Below are 21,961 nucleotides of genomic sequence, written 5' to 3'. Positions count from 1 at the left end.
TTTAGATAAAATTTGTTATGCTGCACACGTTCAACCATGCCAGAAAGGGCCACCTGGTCGGCTCCACGTGTTTACGCAGTGTGTGCCAGAAGAAAGGCAGCTTTCCAACGAATTATCTGGCCAGATTTAGAGCTGAGCTGGTTAATGCTCAGAGTTAAACTCCTCCAGGTCCTTCTGGCTCTGGATGCTGTTGTCCCACCCACTCACAGTCTACTGCCACCGGGCTGATTCTCACCAAGATCATGTATCTGCACAGAACAGACTGGATATGCTAAAACACATCATATTAGATGAGTAATTAGGTATAGTATTAAGTGTGCATCTTTATTTGTTTTTGAACATTACAAACATTACAGTTTCTCGGATGTAGAAGAATCCCTTTGTCATTCCTCTTTCAGCAGTTTCAGCTGTCCCAAGCGGACAATAAGCTCCCCGTAACCTACAATGTGTCAAAGGACCCCCCCCCCCCCCAAAAAAAAAAGAAGCAAAAGGATTGTAAACCACACAACTGACCTGTAACGTTTCCCGTATAGTGCATCCACTGACAATACCTAGTTTCTGCCATTGTATACGTGCATCCAGCTCATCATAATCCATTTTTGTTGATTTCATCGGCTTTGATATTTAAGACACAACCTATAAAAGGAAAACTGAAACTTGAAGCAGCCCTCGTTGCAATGCCGTATCCAACACTGATGCGGACAGCGACATACAGGCCTGGCGAGACTCCTGGAGTCGTTCTTTCAGGACTGCAGGTCACCATCTGGACTGTTTTGAAATGATGTCAAGAACTGCCACAAAGCAGAGCTGCAGGAGTGAAGAGTGCAAAGAGGATTAATTAGTCAGCGGCCACTCTCACTGGCACCAGGATAACACCAAGGTAAAGGCAGTGTGCTCTCATTTGGTCAAGTCAACAAATCTTATTGAAGCAGGGGAAACATTAATGCATTGATACATGGCACTTTAATACACTCTTTGTTTTACTTCTGGTAATGTGCAAAATAATAATAATAAAACAGCAGTGCTGCCTCATGCCTTTGGGCTTCTGGTTACTAAACTACCTGTCTGTGAAATTACAGACACGGGGGTGACAAATTCCTTTCATACAGTGCACAGGCAAAAACAATGCCTAAAAGGCAAAGCGAGGTTGAATGTGAGAGCAAGGAAACTGAATCATCTCCCACCTGGCAGCAGGAGCCCAAGGTGCTTCAGCAAACAAAAGGCAACGAAGCTGCCTTTGCTAAACATTTTAAAATCCAAGTGTTTCTGAGTAGGTGTACAAAGTCACTCCACATCTGTCTAAATACAAATTTCAAGGCTCTTCTTTATTTTTAACATTTTATTTGTAAGGTCCAGATTTTCATAACAAAACACAAACATACAAATTTCATGTTATTATCTTATGAATTACCAAAGTTACCCATTTGAACTTAAAGAACAAGTTCTAGCTTTTAATACAAAATCATCAAATACTGTTTCCCACGATAACACAAATTCTGCTTGCTATGTGTGTGTCTGTGTGAAGAGAAGTCATTTCCACATTTAATGCCGAAGCTCAGTGTTGGAAATACAGAGCTCTCCAGTTACCGTTTGTCTTCTAACCCTGAATTACTGACAATGCTTCTATATAAATACAATATTTCTTACAAACACTCCATCTGGTAAGACTTCAGTCAGCAAATCTTCTGTTGTTTTTCTTTCTTATGAAGTAAATTGTTAAATTATATTCTGATGGATGAACACATTGCTCCAAGAGCAATACCAACATAATATTTTGCTTGGATTTCTTATATATTATCATACAGTATATGAGGTTGGTTATTGTTACACAATAGAAAGACTTGTTTTTTCACAATTCAATTCAGTTTTATTTATATAGCACCAATTCACAGCAACAGTTGCCTCAAGGTGCTTTATATTGTAAAACTTATAATATTAGAAAGAAAAAAGAAACAATTACACAACCACCTATGAAAAAGCATTTGGCAACAGAGGGAAGGAAAAACACCTTCAGCAGAGTCAGCATTATGCCAAAAAGTGATCAACTGTCATAAGCTAATTTCCGGTATTTCTGAAAAATTGCCTGTATTTAAACTGTTGTAAATACTTGTTAGCTTATAAGTTGTCAAACATATGTCAAATGTATCTCTTATGAATAATATCGAGACATTTTGAGTCAGAAAGAACATCCCTATCGCAAATTAGAAGCTGCAAACAGTTTTTGGCAAAGTCAGTTGTAAATATCCTTTATTTACTTGGCTAAAAAGACATTAAACATGTGTTTTTTAAGAGAGAGATGCCCAAGAGGGCAGAAGAAACTGCAACATATACAACACAAAAGGACCGGATTGATTATAATGTCGATACAATAATGCAGAGTCGTATGGATATGGATGTATTTATTGCTTTTAACAGGTTTCATGGTAACATCCACACAAACTGTACAGGGTAATACTGAGTGTGCAATAGGTTAAAGAAGCAAAGAAAAGCACGAGATCTGCGATGATTGAATCCGTTACTGGGCTGATGTCTCCAGCTGGCTTATGGTCATTATTGTTGTAAGCTGGTTAAAGTTTTTCAGACTTGCTTTGCTAATTGTTTCCAGGCAACATGCAAACCCCCTAAGACTGATGTAATGAGTCTCCATCTGTCCCACTGTGACGCTGTAGCTCAGACCTTTCTTGCTGATTACGGTACAACTAAAAATAGCTGCCAGGTCTAAGGCAACTAGTACTGCTTTAACTGCTTCCTTATCAACAAAGCTCTCTGACACTTGAAATAAGGCACCTTTAAGTATGTTTACTCCTCAAATGGCACAACAAACAACAAGGGGGAAGGAGTAAAGTAAAGATGAGTGCAGATCACCTTGTAATGACCCAGCTTTTGATATTCTGTATATACAAATGTCTGTGATTGTTAATCTACTTTACCTGACAGTCTGTGGTTTTCTTTTGTGACTCTGATTGAATTGAACTGTAAACTTGTTTACACCTAACTAGGAGTTAGTCCACTATGGGCAAAACCTCAGAATATAATTAGCATTACGATTAACATTTCTGGCTACACACTAATGAGATAACTAAAGCCATACCAGCAATAGAACAGACCTAACAGCCTGACTGTGCCAAGGATCGCGCATATGTTGTACACTGAGCTATTTCTGTCCGTTGAAGTGTAGCTCTGACACGTGTGTGAAGTTCTGGCAGTTGTACAAACCTCTTTAACGTAAGGAAGTGTACAGGTCAGCAGGGGTCAAAGCATTACAGAGAGTACTCTAAAGTAGCATTTCACTGACATTTTACAATTTTCATCAACCACAGAAATCTGTTGAGAACGTAGCCTGCTTCTCAGAGTACTGTTTGTCTCCAACTAAGACGCCTCATATCCAGAAACTGAGGCATCATCATCCCAAGCCCTTAACTCAAGTCCTTCTATGGTGGTGAAAAGTTCAAATGTTTTAGTATTTTATTAGATATTTTATTTCTCAGCAGGCTGAGACCTATCCTTCACCCAATAGGCCTGGCTGCATTAGACTAATGTGATAACTATGTTGCTCTACTCTTGCATCAAAATACACTAATTACTATCAGTTACAAGTACTTACTGAAACGGCAACTTCATGAACCCATTTCGTTTTGGCATCAGGATAAGTATACCTACTGCTCACTCACAAACAGCAGCTTGAAAACAAACAGATGTTTAGCAATACTTTGAGAAGGCGGCCCCTTTTCTCAATGGATCTCCCCACCCCCAAAGATTGAGGGCCCATATGGCATAGCGAACCCAATTCCTTATTACAAGTACCTGAATGTTTCACCTATAAGGTGAAAACAGTTGTCATCAGCAGGCAGCATAGGACCTCAGCACACACACTGCTTCAGGTAAGCCACCAGTAATTGCATCGATTTCCCATGCTGTTTACAGAGGCTTCCATGCTCAGACCTCAAGGCTCGCTTCAAAAGCTGTACAAGCACCTAATCAAACTGTTTGGACTCACAACCTGCACTATGGCCATATCTTGCCGAGCATTTGAATAATTAAATGTAATTAAATTCATTTAAATGTTATTCAAAACTAACACCACATAAAACACTGATGGCACAGTAGGGCTAAAAGATCCCGAGGAGTGAATGGCAGCACCAAGTTTTGACAAGGTGCCAGATAAAGTAATGTGTTAAATGTTCACTTCCTAATATTTTTCATGCAATGTTAATCTTAAAGTGAAAGAGTGATTATGGACGATAACAAGCTTTAAAATGTCTAAAAAAATGATCTTGACTCAGTGCTTCCACCAACTGGTAGAATGAAAGACTATTGGAAAGCAGGATGCCCCATCCGCAGCTGGAAAATGCATCAAACACATAGCATCCACATTTCATTTCTTTAAAAGATTTTTCTATATGTAAACGGAAAAAAGGTAAGATTAGGGAGCCTTTATCAGTCCCACTGTTTGTAAATTGACAGAAATTTACAAGGGAATTGCACAAGAAATAAGAAAGGTAGTGTATCATCCAGTGGAGTCCAGCACTGAATAGAAAACCGTTTGAGGAGTTGATTTAAACACTGTATGGCGTTTGAATTTGTATTCAGATGATTTGTATTGGCATCTTCTCTGGAAACAAAAAGCCAATATTTGTCATGTATAATGACTACCAGTGTCCTCTTGACTTTTATAATCTTACCAGCTGCTTTGCAACATCAGTAACATCCACTAGACTAAATTAAATTAGGTTATTAGATTAAGTAACTTTACGCCTAGTACTGTATTTTTTTTCTGTACTCCAATAAATCTGTATTATTTCTTATTATGTTTTCAGAATCTTACCCAATAAAGCTTTGTTTAAATTTATGTTTTTCCCTCTCAGTATTTATCCAGTGATTCAAAGACAGGGGCAGGTCCTGTGTGAATTGTACATGTTCTAACATGACTAAAGGCTCAATCGAGTGGTGGGCTGTCACCATATTTACGGCTAGCCAGGAGCAACTGCTCTGCTAGCCGTCTGGCTAAGTAAATGATGTCCCGGCGTAGCTAAACTTTAGTTAAGTTGTCCACCGTTACCTGTCCGCATGCCTCATACTTTTGGGATTTAACTGTTTTTTAATTCATGGTAAGCAAAAAATGTTTTCCGACATTAATAAATAACGGGGGGCTATAGATATAGTTAGCCACGTTAACGTTAGCATACTTCGCTAGGAGCTATGCCTACATTTGAATCGTAGGAGTTAGGCTTGTTACACCTAGTAGAGACAAGTTTGTGTCTAAACTTAAAAGAAATCAAGGAAATGTACTGGAGTGCTGTAGAAGAAAATGGTTGTTGAATGGGAATGCTAACGTGTTATTATTTAACCGGTAACTCTTGATTTCGCATTTCTGTCCAGATGCTGGAGGATAATTTCACCATATTCTTGTCACTGGCTAGGAAAACGATGAAGGAAAATGATCGGTTCGGATATACTCGGTGTTAGCAGTATATATTAGTGCTTCCGCTAATTTGGGCATTCCAACTTCAGCAGGCCGAAGACAATCCAGCAGCTTTCCTGATTTTCGAAGCAGTGGTGGAGACTCAGCTCAGGACTTAAGTACCACCCATCTGCCCTTCTCTTGGATCCTGGAAAAGCAACGCCTCCTTGTGACTGATATTCAGCATGTCAGGTGCGTTAACGGCAAGCTATTTTACACCTGCTCCATCACTGCTTAGAGTAATAAATCATGTCCTCCACATGAAGTTGAACCAAAAAAAGGAGCCCAAAATGCATACACCAATAAACATACACTCCACGATGAACCACTGCTATCAGATAGAAGGAAAGTTTTTGTTATAGAAGCTTCCCATTGTTGTTTCTCGGCTGGATGATCTATCTGGTCCTGCAGCCAAGTGTGTGAACTTGCACCAAAAATCCCCTGCAGACCTTTTGCCTGTGCTGGCATCCTTAGCTGACATCCATGGCTGCATTCCTTGAATCTCAAGCCCACTCACTGAATGGCTATCCCACAGTGCCCCTTTTGCCCTGCTTCTCTCCACCCTACTCTTTCTTTCTCCCTCTCTCGCCCAGCGAGCAGTCCCGGCTGGATAGTGGGGTCCATTGTGTCAGTGAGATGTTTATTAATGAGAGGGATGCACACGGAGCAGAGCTGCTATAGAAGGACTAATCACTAATCTCTTCGTTAATGCGGACAACCTGTGTATGCAGTGGCATACATTACAAGGAAGCTGTGTGACAAGGACATACAAGTTGGTGTTCAGTGGGGTGTCTTGGTGAAGTTTAGTTGTATTTTAAAGTTTTTGGAGAAGTTTTGTTTCTAGGTTTGAGTGTTTGTGTTGGGATGGAAGTTTAGCTTTTATGTGTAGGTGCAGAAACCAAGTTCTGTTAAACAAGAAACCAAGTTTTGTTTATATTATATACGTTTGGATTTAGGAAGAAAGGTTTTTGTATCTAATGAAAGGAGTAGTGTTTGTCTGAGTGTGTGTGTGTGTGTGTGTGTGTGTCTGTTGCCTACCATGCCTTTGCCTCCGCCTGATGTCCCGGCCACTCAGAGGCTGGCACTGGACTGTCGTACCCTTCTGGACCATCGCGTTGGCAAGGGTAAGTGACAACATCACCTCCCCTGTGGTCTTTGGGACCCTGCTTAGTGTCACTGAATAGCTGGTTTTTACCATACTTCCCAAATTCACATTACTTAAAAATAAGTCATTGTGAAAATGGAAACTATTATTTGGGGTCTGCCTCTCTCAAAGTTGCTTGAGATTGTTCACAGTTAATAATACAAGGTGCTGCTAAACAGTGTTGCCCAGTTACCAAGGCAGATTTTATTTATTACTACAATCAATTTATTGCCAACCTCAATTAATTGTACAACTGCTGATTTCATTGGCAATCAATAATGCACTTTTGGGAATTGCAGAACTGAGCTTGATTGATGGATCTTTGCATTCTAAAACCCTGTGAGCTGCTACTATTTCACATAAGAGAGAAACACCTAACATGTTGTTATTTTAGATGTTTAGTTCATTATAAGATCGTCTTAGAAGACTGAAAACTGTGAACCAGAGAGACTGAGCACTTAATACATAATAAGTGTGCATTTGAGTTTTTATGAGTGCACTGCAGTATTGTGAGGTTTCTGATCAAACCGCTGCAAATTTGTGCATTAGAACAAATGTGATGATCGTATCTCTTTTTAATGGCTTTGTGGTAATAGTTATAAAAAGATAGGATTCATTTGAAAGTTCTGCTTTTGTGGCGCATTCATGTTGCTCTGGTGATGAGCTTTGCCATTCGTGAGATGGAAGCAAGCGCTGTTGCATAGAGCAGGGCGATATGACCAAAAATATTTATCACGACATACATTTGAAAATTTGCGATAACGATATAACTGACGATATAATTGACACTAGACAAATGACTTTACAACTCCACAACTTTATTAGTGCAAAAAAACCCCATCTATGTATTTTCACATAAACAAGCAGCTGTTTTTTATGTGCATTAAAGTTATATAAAAAATGTAACAGTGCAAATGCAAATTCCTTGCTGACAGTTTAATCAAAAGGCATTTCCAATGGAAATTGGCCGACATATCCTCAGCATAACCATGTATAATATCCACAAAACATTAAAAAGAGGTTATACACACACAATACGGTAATATTATGTTAAAGCACCGTACGCATCACTGCACGAGGCTCCTGCCTACGATAGCTGTAATGCTCCGACAATCCATCAAGCGGTGCAGGTTCGTAGCTTAGCAAAGTCATACTAAAACATTTGACAGATTTTCGAGCACCGTGTAACACATAAAATTGTTTTGAGGTCAGTAAACACAACCAGAATTCATACATAAGGCACACGGGGATTATAAGGGGCACTGCTGATTTTCAGAAAAGGATTGATTTTAAGTGTGGCGTAGTTTCCAAAAAACACGGTAATAACGACGGCCCGCTAGCATGCTCTGCCAAAAATAGTGCTTTGGTGTGTATTTGACGGATGAAAGCTAAACCAGTTCCACACCACTGAAGTTGCAGCATTTTTACAAACCAATTCTGGTTCATCCGTTTCATTCAACGATCTGCTTTCGCCCTTCTCATTCTCTGTCGCCGCCGTGCTTTTTCCGCCATGTGCGTATGAAAACAAAGGCATTGCGCATGCGTGTTTTACCCATATTCAATATTTCATTTTCTCACCGTTGCCCAGCATGTATTACCATAAATGGTATGATATGGCCCAGCCCTACTGTTGAATTTATCTGCTGTTTTTTTTTTTTTAGAAAATGAAACCTGGAAGAGAAAACGTAAACTGTCACTTCATTAAAAGGAATGGTTATTTGCTTTTGTTTATGCAAATATCAGTACACATGGTTATGTAATCGCACATTTCCTACTGTAAGGAAGTGTGGCAGAAGGTTGCATAAGTGCAGAAGGAAAAGCTGAATTTAAGTAAAGCAGAAAAGAGGGGAAGATTAATGATGAGAGGAGGGCAAGAGTGATGCTGGCAGGGGGTGGAGAGAGGGAGACGAGAGGGTTGTGTGGGAAGGAGGTATTCTCCCTTTTCATCTTTGTGGTGCACATTTCGCTCTTATTCTGTCAGTCCTTGCCTTTTTTTCCCTCTGTAATTGAAAGGTAGATTATAAGTGAGTTTGGTGTGCTTGTATGCACGCTTGCATGTCAAAATCTGCACTGCCCCCGTTAAGAAGGAGCACTGTTGCAGAAGAATGGGAAAATCCAAGGTCATCACGGCATGCTTTCCTCTGACGTTGCCTCTCAGCCCCTTTTTGTGCGCAAGTGTGTGAATGACTGTGTGTGTGCCTGCATGGCAAGGAGACTGTGCGTGTGTAACTCATAGCAGCGAGCCAGCCTCTGCACCAATCACGGTGCACATTCATATGCCTTTTAGCTCCAAGCACACGTGCAGGCATTTATCCCAGGCTGAGCGGTGCGTGTGTTTGTGTGCATTTTCAGTGCCTCTAGGCACAGCAGTGTGTCTGCATGAGGAACTGAAGCTGCATTAAGAAAACATAAACGGCCGTAGTGAGCGACTTCCACATCACGACTAATGTACGGTAAGGTTAACAATCCTTTTTCCATTGCATATTGGTCTGTGCATTCTGGGCTGTGTAAACATGTGAGTAATATCAGGCATCCGCCGTTTAGCCTGTTTTCCTACATTCTACAAAGATGTTTCCTTCTCGGCTTTCTTGCGATAAAAAGCAGTTCTGACTAGAGTGTAGCAGCTCCTGAAAGCGCCTTATGAAAACTTGGACACTTAAAAGGATACTCACTGTTACATTACAGTAATAGATTACTCGGGGACTCTGCTTTGAAGATGTTTATGTTTGGTAATAGACACTTATTTACTCCTAACTATCACTGATAATGTTTCTTTCTGTTATAGTTGGTGTTAACAGGGTGTGTTCTCTGTCAGTGTATTAAGTATTTGCTAACTCTGGTTAACTTTGGGTGTTTGCGTTATAACCTTGTGTTCATATATGTATGATTCTTCAGTATTTTAGATACTATGTGTTAAATTATGTTTCTTTAAAAACAGAAAAGCTCTGGTAAGATCATTTTTAGATTTGATGAAATCCCCCAGATGGTTTTTGACATTTATTTTGGCTCTGATGTTACTGAGGCATGTTGATATATGGTTAATTGATTAGTGTTAATTAAAAATGTAGCCAGCTTTGCTTTGAATTGCAGACTGTTGATGGAGTAAGGTTTTGGTTTGGAGTGGATTTTTAACACAGGCGCTTCAAACTGAAGGCTGTACAGTGTGCTCAGCTTATAGTGTCTGTGCAGGTTTAAGGGATTCATAGTGTGTTGGACCAGGCTTGTGTTATATAGATTTGTTGGCAGCGGGGTCTGGCCATCAGTGTGTTGGTCGGATTACACCAGCCACGTTTGCTTCCACCCACACTGATCGAATGTGTGCTGTGAATCTGGCTCTTGGCTTAATTGGCTGAAAAACTGATGTATATGATGTTTTCCTTATGAAATTCCATATTTTCCAGTACCTCAAACATACCTAAGCGATATGGTGGGCAGGTATGGTGGAGTGTTATGGTTATATATAAGCAGGACATTTGAGTAGTTTTTATGTCATCCCCAAATATTTTTATTCCCTGTCACACTTCCCAAAAGGCTGTCACCCTCTTCTCTATGATATGTACTCTGCTCCTCTCCTCATCTGCTGTACAGTATTCCCAAACTCAGTGACAGCGTCTGTGCATACTGGTTAGCTGTTGAAATGGGCTTGCTCATTATTTGTTATTTGCTTACGCGCTCCTCGTTTCTCGTTTGCTCTCCGTATTGCCAGATTCTGCTGTGTGCTTGCATTTCTTTGTGTGAGTACAACGTTTGAAGATGTTTGCTGATGTAAAAATAGCAGGACTTTGTCTCTCTCCCCCCTCCCTCTTATGTAATGACACCCCTGAAGGGCAGCTTGCTTTGTAACCCTCATGAGAAGTGATGTGTTTCTTGGGGAAGTATGTATATTTACAGCAAGGTCACTGTATGCCTGTGTGTCAGCGTTGGCCTTCAAAACCACCGCTTTGCATGACCCTAGGTGAAGGTGAGGTCTGAATGTGCACCTGCAGTTCTGTTTCCCAAGTATACGCACACCTCCATACACACAGGCAGATATTAAGTGTGTTAAATATTGTTGTTGCTGGGTGTCAGGACTGTATTTATTCTCTCTTATCCGCCATGTGACTTCAGGCACAACAGAGCAGATTTGGGACAGCAGGTGCAGATGACACTGCAAGATGCGTAAAGCGTCATGCACCACCTTGTGCATTCACATGTATGTTTTTGTAGCATCCTTTGAGATAATTTCTGTTATTTTTTTATTTTTTTTATTTAGCACTAGTGTCTACAGCTGATATGTGGGAACCCACAGTGCAGTTATTAACACCTCATGGTGTTTGTGTAAGTGGGTGGAGGATTTTTTCCTTTTTTCTGTTTTTTTTTTTTCAAAAATTGTTATTATCATGCAAAAACATGTCTTCTGTAGCTATGTATTTTTGCTTGCCTTTATTTTTCTTACTTCCACGTGCAGTTTTGTCCTCCCTTCTCTCCATTTCTCTCTCACCCTAATGTGGAAATGTTAAGCTGATATCCTGGGGGAAATGGAGAGTGTAATCTGTTAATGTACCGGCCCATTGTTAGGAGGATAAAAATAGATTGTGATTGGCTGGCTTCTTCCTGTGGCGATTTGAAGGATGGTGACCCCCCACCCTTACATGTGTGTATATATCCACTCATAACTTCATGCTGGAAGATTGTGTAGCTTAACATCCAATTAGTAGCGATAGATGTTCACCTTGTCGTTGTATTAGTGTTAGAGCTACAAGTGATTTATTGTTCCTGTGTTTCAAGCTCGTCAGTGTGTTGCTCACAGTGTTTGCTGTGTAGGTTTTATTCCTTATTTGAGTCTGTGTGGAGGAGCTCGGTGTCCAGCCCATAAATGTGTTGTCACCTTGCAGCGCAGAGTGGGTGGATGTCGTGAGACCCCCTGCTTTGTGCTTTTCACCACTGTCGACCAAATCATTGTGCACCCACTTTGTTTTGCCTTCTAAGTTTTTTTTTTCTCCCTAACTAACCCATCATTAGCAGAAGCACAAAACAGCCCTCATTCCTTATAACAGAAACTGAACACAACTTTGAAACATCACAGGAATTTCTGTGCCAGCAAATCAGCTGGAGAAATTTCCTCAGAGAAGCGGTATTGCAGTACATACATTACAATTAGAGTGCAAGCAGAATATGTAAATGTTTTAAATGGCGGTAGTTTAATTTTATGTTATAAAGACCTGTGGGTGTAATCGGCCCCTTTGAGCCACTTTCATCAAGTTTGTTGAGTTGTAGAAACAAATATGCTGTTTGGTGTCGTTACAAAAAACTGTTCAGCTGTCAGTTGATCTAACACTAGGGCTGCCACAAACGATTATTTTGATAGTCGACTAGTCACCGATTATTTTTGCGATTAGTCGACTAATCAGATCATCATCCATTGGACGTACAGCGTACAGCTTATTGCACCAGCAGCATCTGGTCTTATATAACTATCATTAGCTTACAGCTTGAAGTGTTTGTGCTAACTAAAAATAAAGACAAGATGGTAGTTTATTAATTTTTAATGAAATTTGCAGATTGTTTCGGTGAAGTTTAATAAACTCCTTGCTTTCTAAAATATAACAGGACACCGGAGTATATTCTCCAGCATCTCACACTTCTGATAATCAGCTGTCTGCTTGACAGTTTTAGCTGTGCAAAAACTATAACTTTAATCTCAGCCAAACCGATTTACTCAGGAACAAATAAAATACTAAAGAAAGCCAAACAATAACATTTTTAAGTTATCTAAGTGACTTATATATATGTTTAACCTGACTAGCAAAAGACGGCGGTGGGTTTGAAAACGATTTGCCGGGAGTCCGGTGTTCTCACGGCTCTAGTTAGCCTTGCCCCCGCCTAGCTAACGAGCTAGTGGGTAACAGACGTCTCCGAAAACGTCGGAGCGCTTTTGAAAATATGTGGTGTCTTGATAAACTGAGCAGATATTTGAGGTTTACACAGCTACATTCTTGCCTGAAAATATGTTAAACGTTTATTTTGTGACCCAGAAAGAATAATAAGAGTAAATCACCTTGTTGTTGAATTGTGCTATACAAATAAACTTGCCTTGCCTTGCCTTGCCTAAAGTTAAAACTAACTAGCTGCCGCCATTGTTGACAACTGCGCTGGGCTGCGCTATGAATTCTGGGACACAGCTTCTTCTTCTTCGGGGTTTAACGGCAGCTGGCATCCTTGTACATGCAGTGCTGCCATCTTCTGTTTCAGTCCGTTATTACACTCTTAAATCCTACTACTCATTCCTGCGTCCTTTGTGATCTTACAAAGCTTCAAACGATGCGTCGACTATTAAATTAGTCGTCGACGATTTTAATAGTCGACATAATCGTGACTAGTCGACTAATCGTGGCAGCCCTATCTAACACTGAAGTAAAGAGAACTGGTTACAATTTTTTAAAAAGGAGGGAAAAGGCAGAATATATCCAAATGCTGCACCACAGGTGTGTGAAATAAAATGCCAATATATTACATAATTTAGTTTATTTAGAAATGACTTTCCCCAAAAAATTTTATGTGCAGCTGACAGAGAGGACAGGACAGATTTGTCCTGGACAGAGCAGATGCAATAAGTAGCACTAATCTGTGACTCATTCAGCACATCTCATTTCACCTCCCCCATCACACTCCCATCTCTGTATATGTCTTTCTCTCATTCTCCTGCCCATTCTCTGTCTGTCCGGTACCCTTTCTTCTGGAGACTAGGGACCCACTGTATTTTTTTATTAATTCAGTGTTGACTCCTACACTCATGCCCTGAGCCAATACAGCAAGGATGTGAACAGGAGGTGGATGGAGTTTAGGTGGGTGCAGGAAGGGAGGGAGAGTTGCAGAGGCCTCATTAGTGTTTGAAGTGATAGAGGAAAGAGAAGAAGTGCTACGAGTAGACTCACACTTCCCTGAGATGAGCACATGGATGACAACTCCTACCGAGTTCAACACAACTTAGAGAGCAGACATGAGTCTTGAAAAACGCGCTTTTAGTACTCAAAGTGATAACTTTATTAAAAGGTCTATTAGGGACATCTTATCTGTTCTTGCAGCTGCCTTGCCAGGCGTGGGTCACTGATAATGTAGCAGAAGGCTACTAAATGTTGATACACAGCCTTGTTGCTCGGTCTAAATCACGATCTCTATAGCAGCAGTGCTCAGAAGTCTAAATAGTCTCAACACTCATTTTCTTTCTTTCTTTCTTTCTTTTTTTTTTTTTTAAATACTGGAAATTAATTTAAAATGTTAAATGTGTTTGTTTTCAAAAGTTGGTTGGCCAAAAATGCAAGATAAGACAAAGTGTGTGAAAATATTTTGTTTTTAATTTTTCTGTTGTTATACTATGTGACTTTGATATGTTTGTGCTTTGAAAAAAAAAAAACCCTCATGCATGCACATCTCTTGGGAATAAATCATTTTCCACCCAAAGCTTTGGTTTTGTCTTGAGAAGGGACTCAGCGTTAGGGATAGCATCAGTGACTCAGGTGCATTGGCTGATGTTTGTTTCCTTGATTTTTACAGTTTGATGATTTATTCTTGAGCGTGGACTGTGCATTTTGTTATTTTTGCCACCTGTTGTGCCAATTAAGTTCTAGATTGGATAGTCCTGTTTCTTTGGGAGTACAGGTGTCGCACATTTCAGGCTTGAAAGGTGTCCATTTATAATTAACTTTGGTAATGCATGACCTCTTCTCACACATATTTGACTTCCAACAACGTCTTGTGATGGGAAGTTTTTCAAGCAGCAACACATGTCCCAATGAAGATGATTGCTTACACAATTAGGTATAATTTCCTGTCATGATTGTACTAACAAAGACACTAGGGATGAGGGAAAGAATTGATACAACATGGTATTGCGATATCTTGTGTGGTTATATCGTGGGTGTTACACACTCATGGTTTGATATCAGTGTTTGATATTTACCAAGTAATATTTTAATACGTTATTATACAGATATGACTCGTTATGAACAAATATTGAAGAGTGCATAAAATCTTTACATTTCCCGTCTTTGTCTTAATAGATACGTTGCTAACACCAAGGCATTGTGATTATAATCACTTATATTTATTTAACAAGGGGAAATGTTGTCACGTCCAAATAAATAGGCTTTTCTTATTTATTGGATTTCACAAAGTATTTTGCAAGTCATATTTGTCAGTTCTGGCATAGCGTGAGCAGTGTTGTTGATGGTGTTGTTTGAAGAACAGAAAATAGCTTTTTTGGTAGTAGTTTAAAAAAAATGTATTACCTTGGTGTTGAGTTGGGAGATGGTCTATAAATGGAATGGAAGCCATTATTGCAAAGGTGTAGCAAATAGACCGCTAATAATGTTGTCTTTGTGCTCAGAATGTTTTTGTTTTTTTTTACTGCCATTTCATGAGACGTTGCTCAGTCTGTGTAACAGCAGCAACAATAATGATTAATAAACCACTTTTTAATTTAAGTTAAGAAAAGGGAAGAAGATGACGTTGGGAGAAAGGAAGGGCAGATGAAAATCTTTCTTAGTGCACTGATTTTCTTTTCTTTTAATAAACGTTAAATACCTCCTGTCTCTATTTGTGTCAGAGAACCATTCATTACTTGCCTGCAATGCTGACTGCATTATGACCTACTTTTTTCGTCTAGCTTTATGACTCTAAAACTCACACGGTGAGTTTAAAGGAAGTAAGATGGGGGGAAAAATGCACGTATGCTTCAAAGGTGAAAGCGTAATTTGGGAATTTTGGAGGGTGTCCCTTTTTCATTTTCACAGGGTCTCCCTTATGACTCATCACTGCTGAATTCCCTCAACCAATCATGTCAGCTCTCTGCCTCTCTGCCTGGCTTGCTTTCTCCTCAGTGCAAAGTCAGAAAAAAATCACTGTTCACAGTTCGTACTTTGTGCTGCATCATTCTCTTTAAGGCTGTCTTGACTGAGAGAAAGCGAGGTGTGTGTGTGTGTGTGTGTGTGTGCGTGTGTGTGCCTGTTTCATCTCAGTGGCATTGCTGTCACTGTAATTGTCTGGTGACCACATTCCTTATATGTTGGTGTCCTGAAGTGTCTTTCCACAGAATCGCCTTGATTTGACATGTGTTTTGTGACATAAAGTTTCGGTTTGATAAATCTTTTTAACGCTAAAAACAAAAGTTCGAGTGATTATGTCATACCCGTACCGCATGAAGTAGGCGTATTGTGTGTATAGGAATTTCTTTAAAAGCTGACATGAAGTCACCTTCTACTGTACACATTTTTTTTTATTTGTCTCAGGCTATACGTATTTGTAAGTTCATGCGTTTATATTTATGTATGCTGCTAAATTAATGATATTACGGCCTGACTATTGTCAGTTGACAAATATGAACAAATCCATTTTGTCCATTTTCCTGGCTGCAGTTGTGTTTTTTTTTTTCTTTCTTGCCGACAGGTCAGTATGACTTCTGTTAAAGTTAATGTTTATTTTCTGTAACTTATTTTTCTCCAGCTTTCAACCATTACTTCTGTTGTGAGAGCAATAATGTGAAGTCATTAGTTGCTGAACTGGAATGACTTTTTTATTGCCCATTTGTTGCAGTGTTCATTGAATCGGTACCGAAATGTGGCTGATTTGAGACTACCTCATTACTTTGGCTGACAGAGTGCAGACTAATACTACTACCAGAAAAAGGAAAAAGACCTGATTTATTGTATTTCTATCAGTCATGCTGCACAAGCCTAATTGAGCACTTCTCTCTTGTTTTTGTTTTTCCTCTCCATTTTCTCCTTCCTCAGGGGTTTGTGGCTGTTGCGGGGCACTCAGGCCTCGGTACAAGAGACTGGTAGACAACATCTTCCCAGAAGATCCAGAGGTGAGAAGTGACTCTTTCTGTTTTTTTATTAATACCTCATGTTGTCAAAGTCAAATACCATTCGTCTACATAGTGTAGAGTTACATATAGAAATCATTTGGTGCTTTCGTATCTGTGGATAAAAAATAACTGGGGTCATTGTACGTTAAGGATAAAAATTGAGCTTTGCCAGGTTTAGCTGGTAGGATCCATCTGTGGTCGCTTTGCTTGCAAATATAAATAGTTATGGCAATTTATATTTAGGAGGATTTATATTGAGCTACATAACTGCCTTCTTCAAAGCTCATCTTTCCTACCATTTTTCTGATTTACTGAGATCTGATGCAGATGACTCATAAAGGGAATTAATCTGGGCTGAGACGAAGAAGCTGATTTGCTCTTCATTACTGCCTCAATGCTGCTGCAGTAACCCACTTTACCTTTTAGATCTATGGTCTGCAGTACAGCGGCATAGTTATACTTAACTCTTTTTCCCCCCCCTGCTTTTTGTCTCTGTGCACCTGCTTATTGTGCTCCAAAATGAAACCTGCAGTGGCTGAGTCTGTAACTAATGGTGCTCCAGCAGATTAGGCATAATTAAGGAGTCTGATAATGTTGACTCGAAATTGTGTCACATCGTGTGAGCATGTGAATGTGTGTATATATGCATTTATTGAAATACTTGATGGTAAAGAAGTTAAATATAGCAATGTATTCTTAGGTTTGTATGTATTTGTTTTCTTTTTTACTTGTCTTTGCTAAAAAATAAATTTGGAAAAGAATTGAGGTCCTATTTAATTTGTAAATGTGCAGTGGCTGGGTAGTGAAACTGGAAAATTCTGAAATGTAGCGACCAAAAAAAGCTACTAATTTCACTGGTGCTTTTTCTGTCTTCTCTTAAAAATTGTGTTGATGGTTTGGATGAGAAGCCATGTTTGTAGGTAAACTTAACAGTCAAACTGGTTATTGCTCATTAAACTAATTTCAAGAAGATGGTAGTTGGTAGCGCATTCTTCGTACGCAGGTATGACAGCAGATGTGCTCTCTTAGATTGAATTCAGATATATAAAAACAATGACTGCATCCTGTTTTTGTGCATGCTGTGACATTACCACTTAGGCACTTACATTAAAAGGGGCATTGTTATTGTTCATCCTGCTAAAATGTGTCCCTTGGTTAGAGACACATCCCCAGCTAACATGAGTGAGTTGTTTTGAACATATTGTGATGTGCTATTTTTTTGTGCGTGTAAATGGCAAATTATATTCATAACTTATAACAAGAAAAGGAACAATTATGTACAGGATGCTTGGATTGTATAAGTAGTTCCACTGGTGCTCATGTCTTCATCACAAGATTTATCATTTTACAGAGAGTTACCCATTTTCATTTATACAGTGTCTATGAAAGTAACTTTTTTTTTCTGTTAATGTGGGTACAATATTGAGAAAAACAAATTACACCTTCTTCCAGTTCTAAGGTTTTATGTATCAAGACAATAAAAATCATGTTGTCTTAAGTTGTGGAAATTTGCTAACACAAAGCAAAGAAAGAAAGACACCAGCAATTACCTTGGAGAAGTAATGAGAATGAAGCCATTTGCCAACAGTTGGAACTTCATCATTGTACAGGAAGAAAGATTATTCGCAAGTGGAAAGCTTTCAGGGTGGTTTCCAAACTTCTCAGCAGTGGATATCGTATCATCTCAAAGTCAGACTGTCAGACACCCCTCCTGCAACCCCCCCCCCCCCCCCCCCCCCCCCGCCATCTCAGACTCTAGCAAATTTAAATGTTAAAGTTCATGACAGCACAATTAGTAAAAGGTTGAACAAGTATGGCTTGTTTGGCAGGGTTACCAGAAAAACGCTTGGTAACCCTCTCTAAAAAGGACATGACAGAACAGCTTATGTTTGCGGAACTGAATCTGAACAAACCATGCGACTTCTGGGACATGACCTTTGGACAGACAAGACCAAAATCAAGCTCAAACACCTCATACCAACTATCAAGTGCAGTGGTGGAGGGGTGAAGATTTTGGCTTGTTTTGCGGCCAAAGGACCTCTGCAGCAGTCATTGAGTCAACCATGAACTATAGTATAGCAACTAAGTATTCTAGAGTCGAATATGAGGCCATATGTCTGACAGCTAAAGCTTGAATAAAACTGGGTCGTTCATCAGGACAATACTCTCAAGCACAGCAGCAAATCTGCAGCAGAATGGAGGAAAAGGAAAAGAATCAAGGTGTTGCAGTAGCCCAGTATAAGTTCAAAGCTCAACCTGATTGAAATGTTTTGATGGGACCATAACAGATCTGCGCTTTTATAAAGACAAGTGGGCCAAAGGTTGTCAGAGACTAAAAACAGTTGTGACTTTTAAAAGCTACAGAAATATGAGGTGTACTCTTTCTTTTTTGTAACACACCGCTCATGTCTTGTCCGGATGTGTAAAACCTTCAAATTTTATTTCATTCACTCCTTTCTTCTTTTTCTTTTTTTTTTCTTTGGTCTTGTCCGAATGTAAGTGAGATCTCAGAGGACTGTTGGTGTTTTTAGCTCTCTCTTCCCCCAGACCAAACTGAAGAGCAGTAAAGTAGGTCAAGGGGAAAAGTAGGAGTTAAAACCTGATGATCTAGTTATACTCATTGATTTGGGGTTTTTAGAAATGAATAGATTTATATTTGTCACTAAACACACACAGTTGCATTAGAGAAACATTTCTGGAACAACAATTTTATAAATTATTATCCCCATTGACATAAAAAAAGCTGTAAAAGTAAACCGAGCCAAAGCCTGTTAGTGAACATTAACCCATGTATGTAAATCCCATCGGACAATTTTTTTTTTTTTTTTTTTTTTTTAAATTCTGGGTTAACTGATCCTTTGGATTATTGCAAAGTGTCCCACTTTTGCCGTCTCCCTCTGTCACCCACCTAGGATGGTCTGGTCAAGGCCAACATGGAAAAGCTGACATTCTACGCCTTGTCAGCTCCAGAGAAGCTGGACCGTATCGGAGCCTACCTGTCTGAGAGGCTGTCAAGGGATGTGGCTCGGCATAGATACGGGTGAGCTTCAACTGTAGTCTCTTAAACATTTGGTGTTTGTGCGTCTTTTGTGTTTATTCTTTGCAACATATCAGTTTATTTAAATCTAGCACAACTGAAGCTGTAACATAAAAATTCTGGGAAGATTTTGAGGTGGCTTGGCTGTTGGTAATAGGAAAAGTGGTGCTTGTAATATCCTTTCATCAAAGAGATTTGTTCTGATCTCTGCATAAGATCTGAGCTTATCAAAGCGCTTAAGACTGTGCTGTAAAAATCCTTCTTTGTATTCTGCATGCGTGTTCTTGACCCTGTTTCCTCGTTACATTCGAAACTCACTGTCACTATCTTCGCAATATAACCAACAAGACATGGAGGAAAATGGGTCTGTTTTTAATAAAAAAGAACACGATTGGTTTGGGTTATGCGTTGTGATGTGTTTGTTCAGTCTGCACTTACTTTATATTCCAGTGAAGTTGTTTTTCTCTGAGCACCCTGCAATGATTCTCACAAATGCAAACAGCCTGTACAGATTATATTTACACTTGGCAGAGTCCAGCTGAATATGCTCAGTCTCCAGAGTTTGTCTGGGAAAGCTTATCTTATTTTGATTTCTTGCAGGCACAGACTACATTTATCTTCAGGGTTAAAGTGACTCTCTATTCTCTCTTTTGCCATTCCAGGTATGTGTGCATAGCCATGGAAGCCCTGGACCAGCTGCTGATGGCATGTCACTGCCAAAGCATCAACCTGTTTGTGGAGAGCTTTCTGAAGATGGTGCGCAAGCTTCTGGAGTCAGACAAACCCAGCCTGCAGATCCTAGGAACCAACTCAGTGAGTTTCCAGGATTTCACTATTGCATTATATCAGTTTGATGACTCCCATTGTTTATAATGAACCACCAAAAACAAACAAACAATCAAAAAAAGAAGACTGGTAGCTGCATTTCTCTGTCAATTTTGCTTTGTGGAAAAATAGGTTTGCATACTTGTCTTATATCTACAACAGAATTAAGTGCCTGTAGTATAAAATAGTAAAAGTATGGAAAACAAATCAAGGGGTGCAATGTTGCTGGATGTTAGTCCTTTCATTCAGATTATATTATTGGATTTTAAACATAGACACTTCTTTAGTTGATTTACAATTTAATAATCAAGAAAACTTGCCTAGCTATAATGTGTTCTATCTTTTCAGACACAAGTCAGCTGTTTTAGTGATATAAATTTACAGAAATGCTCTCACACCCAAGCTGTTGGATGTTAATGTGTCTTAGTTTCTAAGCTTTCCTGCTGCAGCAAATACTGCCCATTTGAGTGGATTTAGAGGTATTATCTGAAATTGACAGGGTGCATTTACTTTCCTGACGTGATGGTAAAAGGCGAGAGATGTTAACCTTGAGAGAATACTGTGTTGAGAAAGATCAGAGCTCAAGGACGGAGTGGTAGGCAGAGAGAAGTGATGAGTATCTTCTGATGTGGGAAGCAGCTATCAGCACTGTCTGCTGGGTCAGGAGAGGACACGTAAAGGAAATCAGATTAGCTTTAGACTATACGGCCGATGCTCTGCAGTCATCTGTGCAGGCTGATGAGACATGCTAGCTTGTCGCTGTCATTCTGTCTTGCACACTTTTATAAACACAAAACACAAATACAAAGCCTGACACACTCAGCAAGTAGAAGAAATTTATATATACACACAAAATAAAATTATATAATGTGTGTGTGTGTATGTAGAGCACATGCCTATGGGACAAAATCAGGCCCTTCTTAAAATTTAATCTGGCTGCCAGGTTGTAGCTGTGACCTGCATAGCCTTGTGCACATGACAAACTAAACAGACCTCCTCCGCACCCGCAAGTTAAAAAGCTGCATATGATAGAATGCTTAATGAAATGGAAAATTGAATCTAAAGACAGTTTCAAGTGAGGCCAGAGACTGAGTAGCTTACCTCTTTACTGAGTTTAAAAAGGCCCGTGTATTAATTTACCGTGAGACAATTTCTGTTACCAAATAATATAATTTGCAATGTTATTTTATGTTTGAATTCACACACCAGCAAAGACATGAAGACACAGAACAGAACCTTCAAAAAGTCACTGAACTGAAAAGTGCTTTGAAACTCCTCCATGATATGTTTTGAGTGCAATCTCAAAGTGATGAGGCTTGAAAGGGAAGTCTAAACTGTATGGTGCAGGTAAACTGTGCAACAAAGATCTTTTCTTTGTTATTTTAATTAAACTTCCTATCCACCTGTCAAGCTGTGGTGTTCAGACCTGTGAACTAGGCTAGGTAAGACTTCCCGACATATGTGCAAAAACAAAATTAAAGTTTTATTGCATCAGGATGTATTTTGTTGTATTAAATGTGCTCAGTACTGCCAGTAGGTGTCAAATTCAGGCTTGTGAAACAGGTTGTTGTTAGTTGGCTGTATTGTACCGTTCTTATAGAGCCATAAAGCTACGTGCACACTCATCACACAAGGCTTTGTGACTAAAGG

At 39.5% G+C, this 21,961-nt stretch overlaps 1 protein-coding gene across 2 annotated transcripts in view; it reads left to right on the top strand.

Moving 5' to 3' along the window:
• Nucleotides 1-6,497: 6,497 nt before the first annotated feature.
• Nucleotides 6,498-21,961, top strand: part of LOC146617117 (protein EFR3 homolog B-like) — a 30,004-nt gene continuing 14,540 nt past the window's right edge. Inside the window, exons 1-4 of one of the 2 annotated variants that reach the window (XM_085372526.1) lie at nt 6,498-6,585; nt 16,373-16,449; nt 19,362-19,489; nt 20,149-20,299. In XM_085372526.1, coding sequence (XP_085228652.1) covers nt 6,501-6,585; nt 16,373-16,449; nt 19,362-19,489; nt 20,149-20,299 — 441 coding nt within the window. In that variant the 5' untranslated portion in view covers nt 6,498-6,500. The remainder of the gene's footprint in view (nt 6,586-16,372; nt 16,450-19,361; nt 19,490-20,148; nt 20,300-21,961) is intronic. The other variant, XM_085372525.1, reaches the window with a different exon arrangement.

Source organism: Diplotaxodon limnothrissa, linkage group LG15 (genome assembly GCF_057381915.1).
Source record: "Diplotaxodon limnothrissa isolate DT_005_m linkage group LG15, D_limnothrissa_male_GT1.1, whole genome shotgun sequence".
In the NCBI taxonomy this organism is placed as follows: domain Eukaryota; kingdom Metazoa; phylum Chordata; class Actinopteri; order Cichliformes; family Cichlidae; genus Diplotaxodon; species Diplotaxodon limnothrissa.
This window is presented reverse-complemented; position numbering and strand designations above follow the sequence as displayed.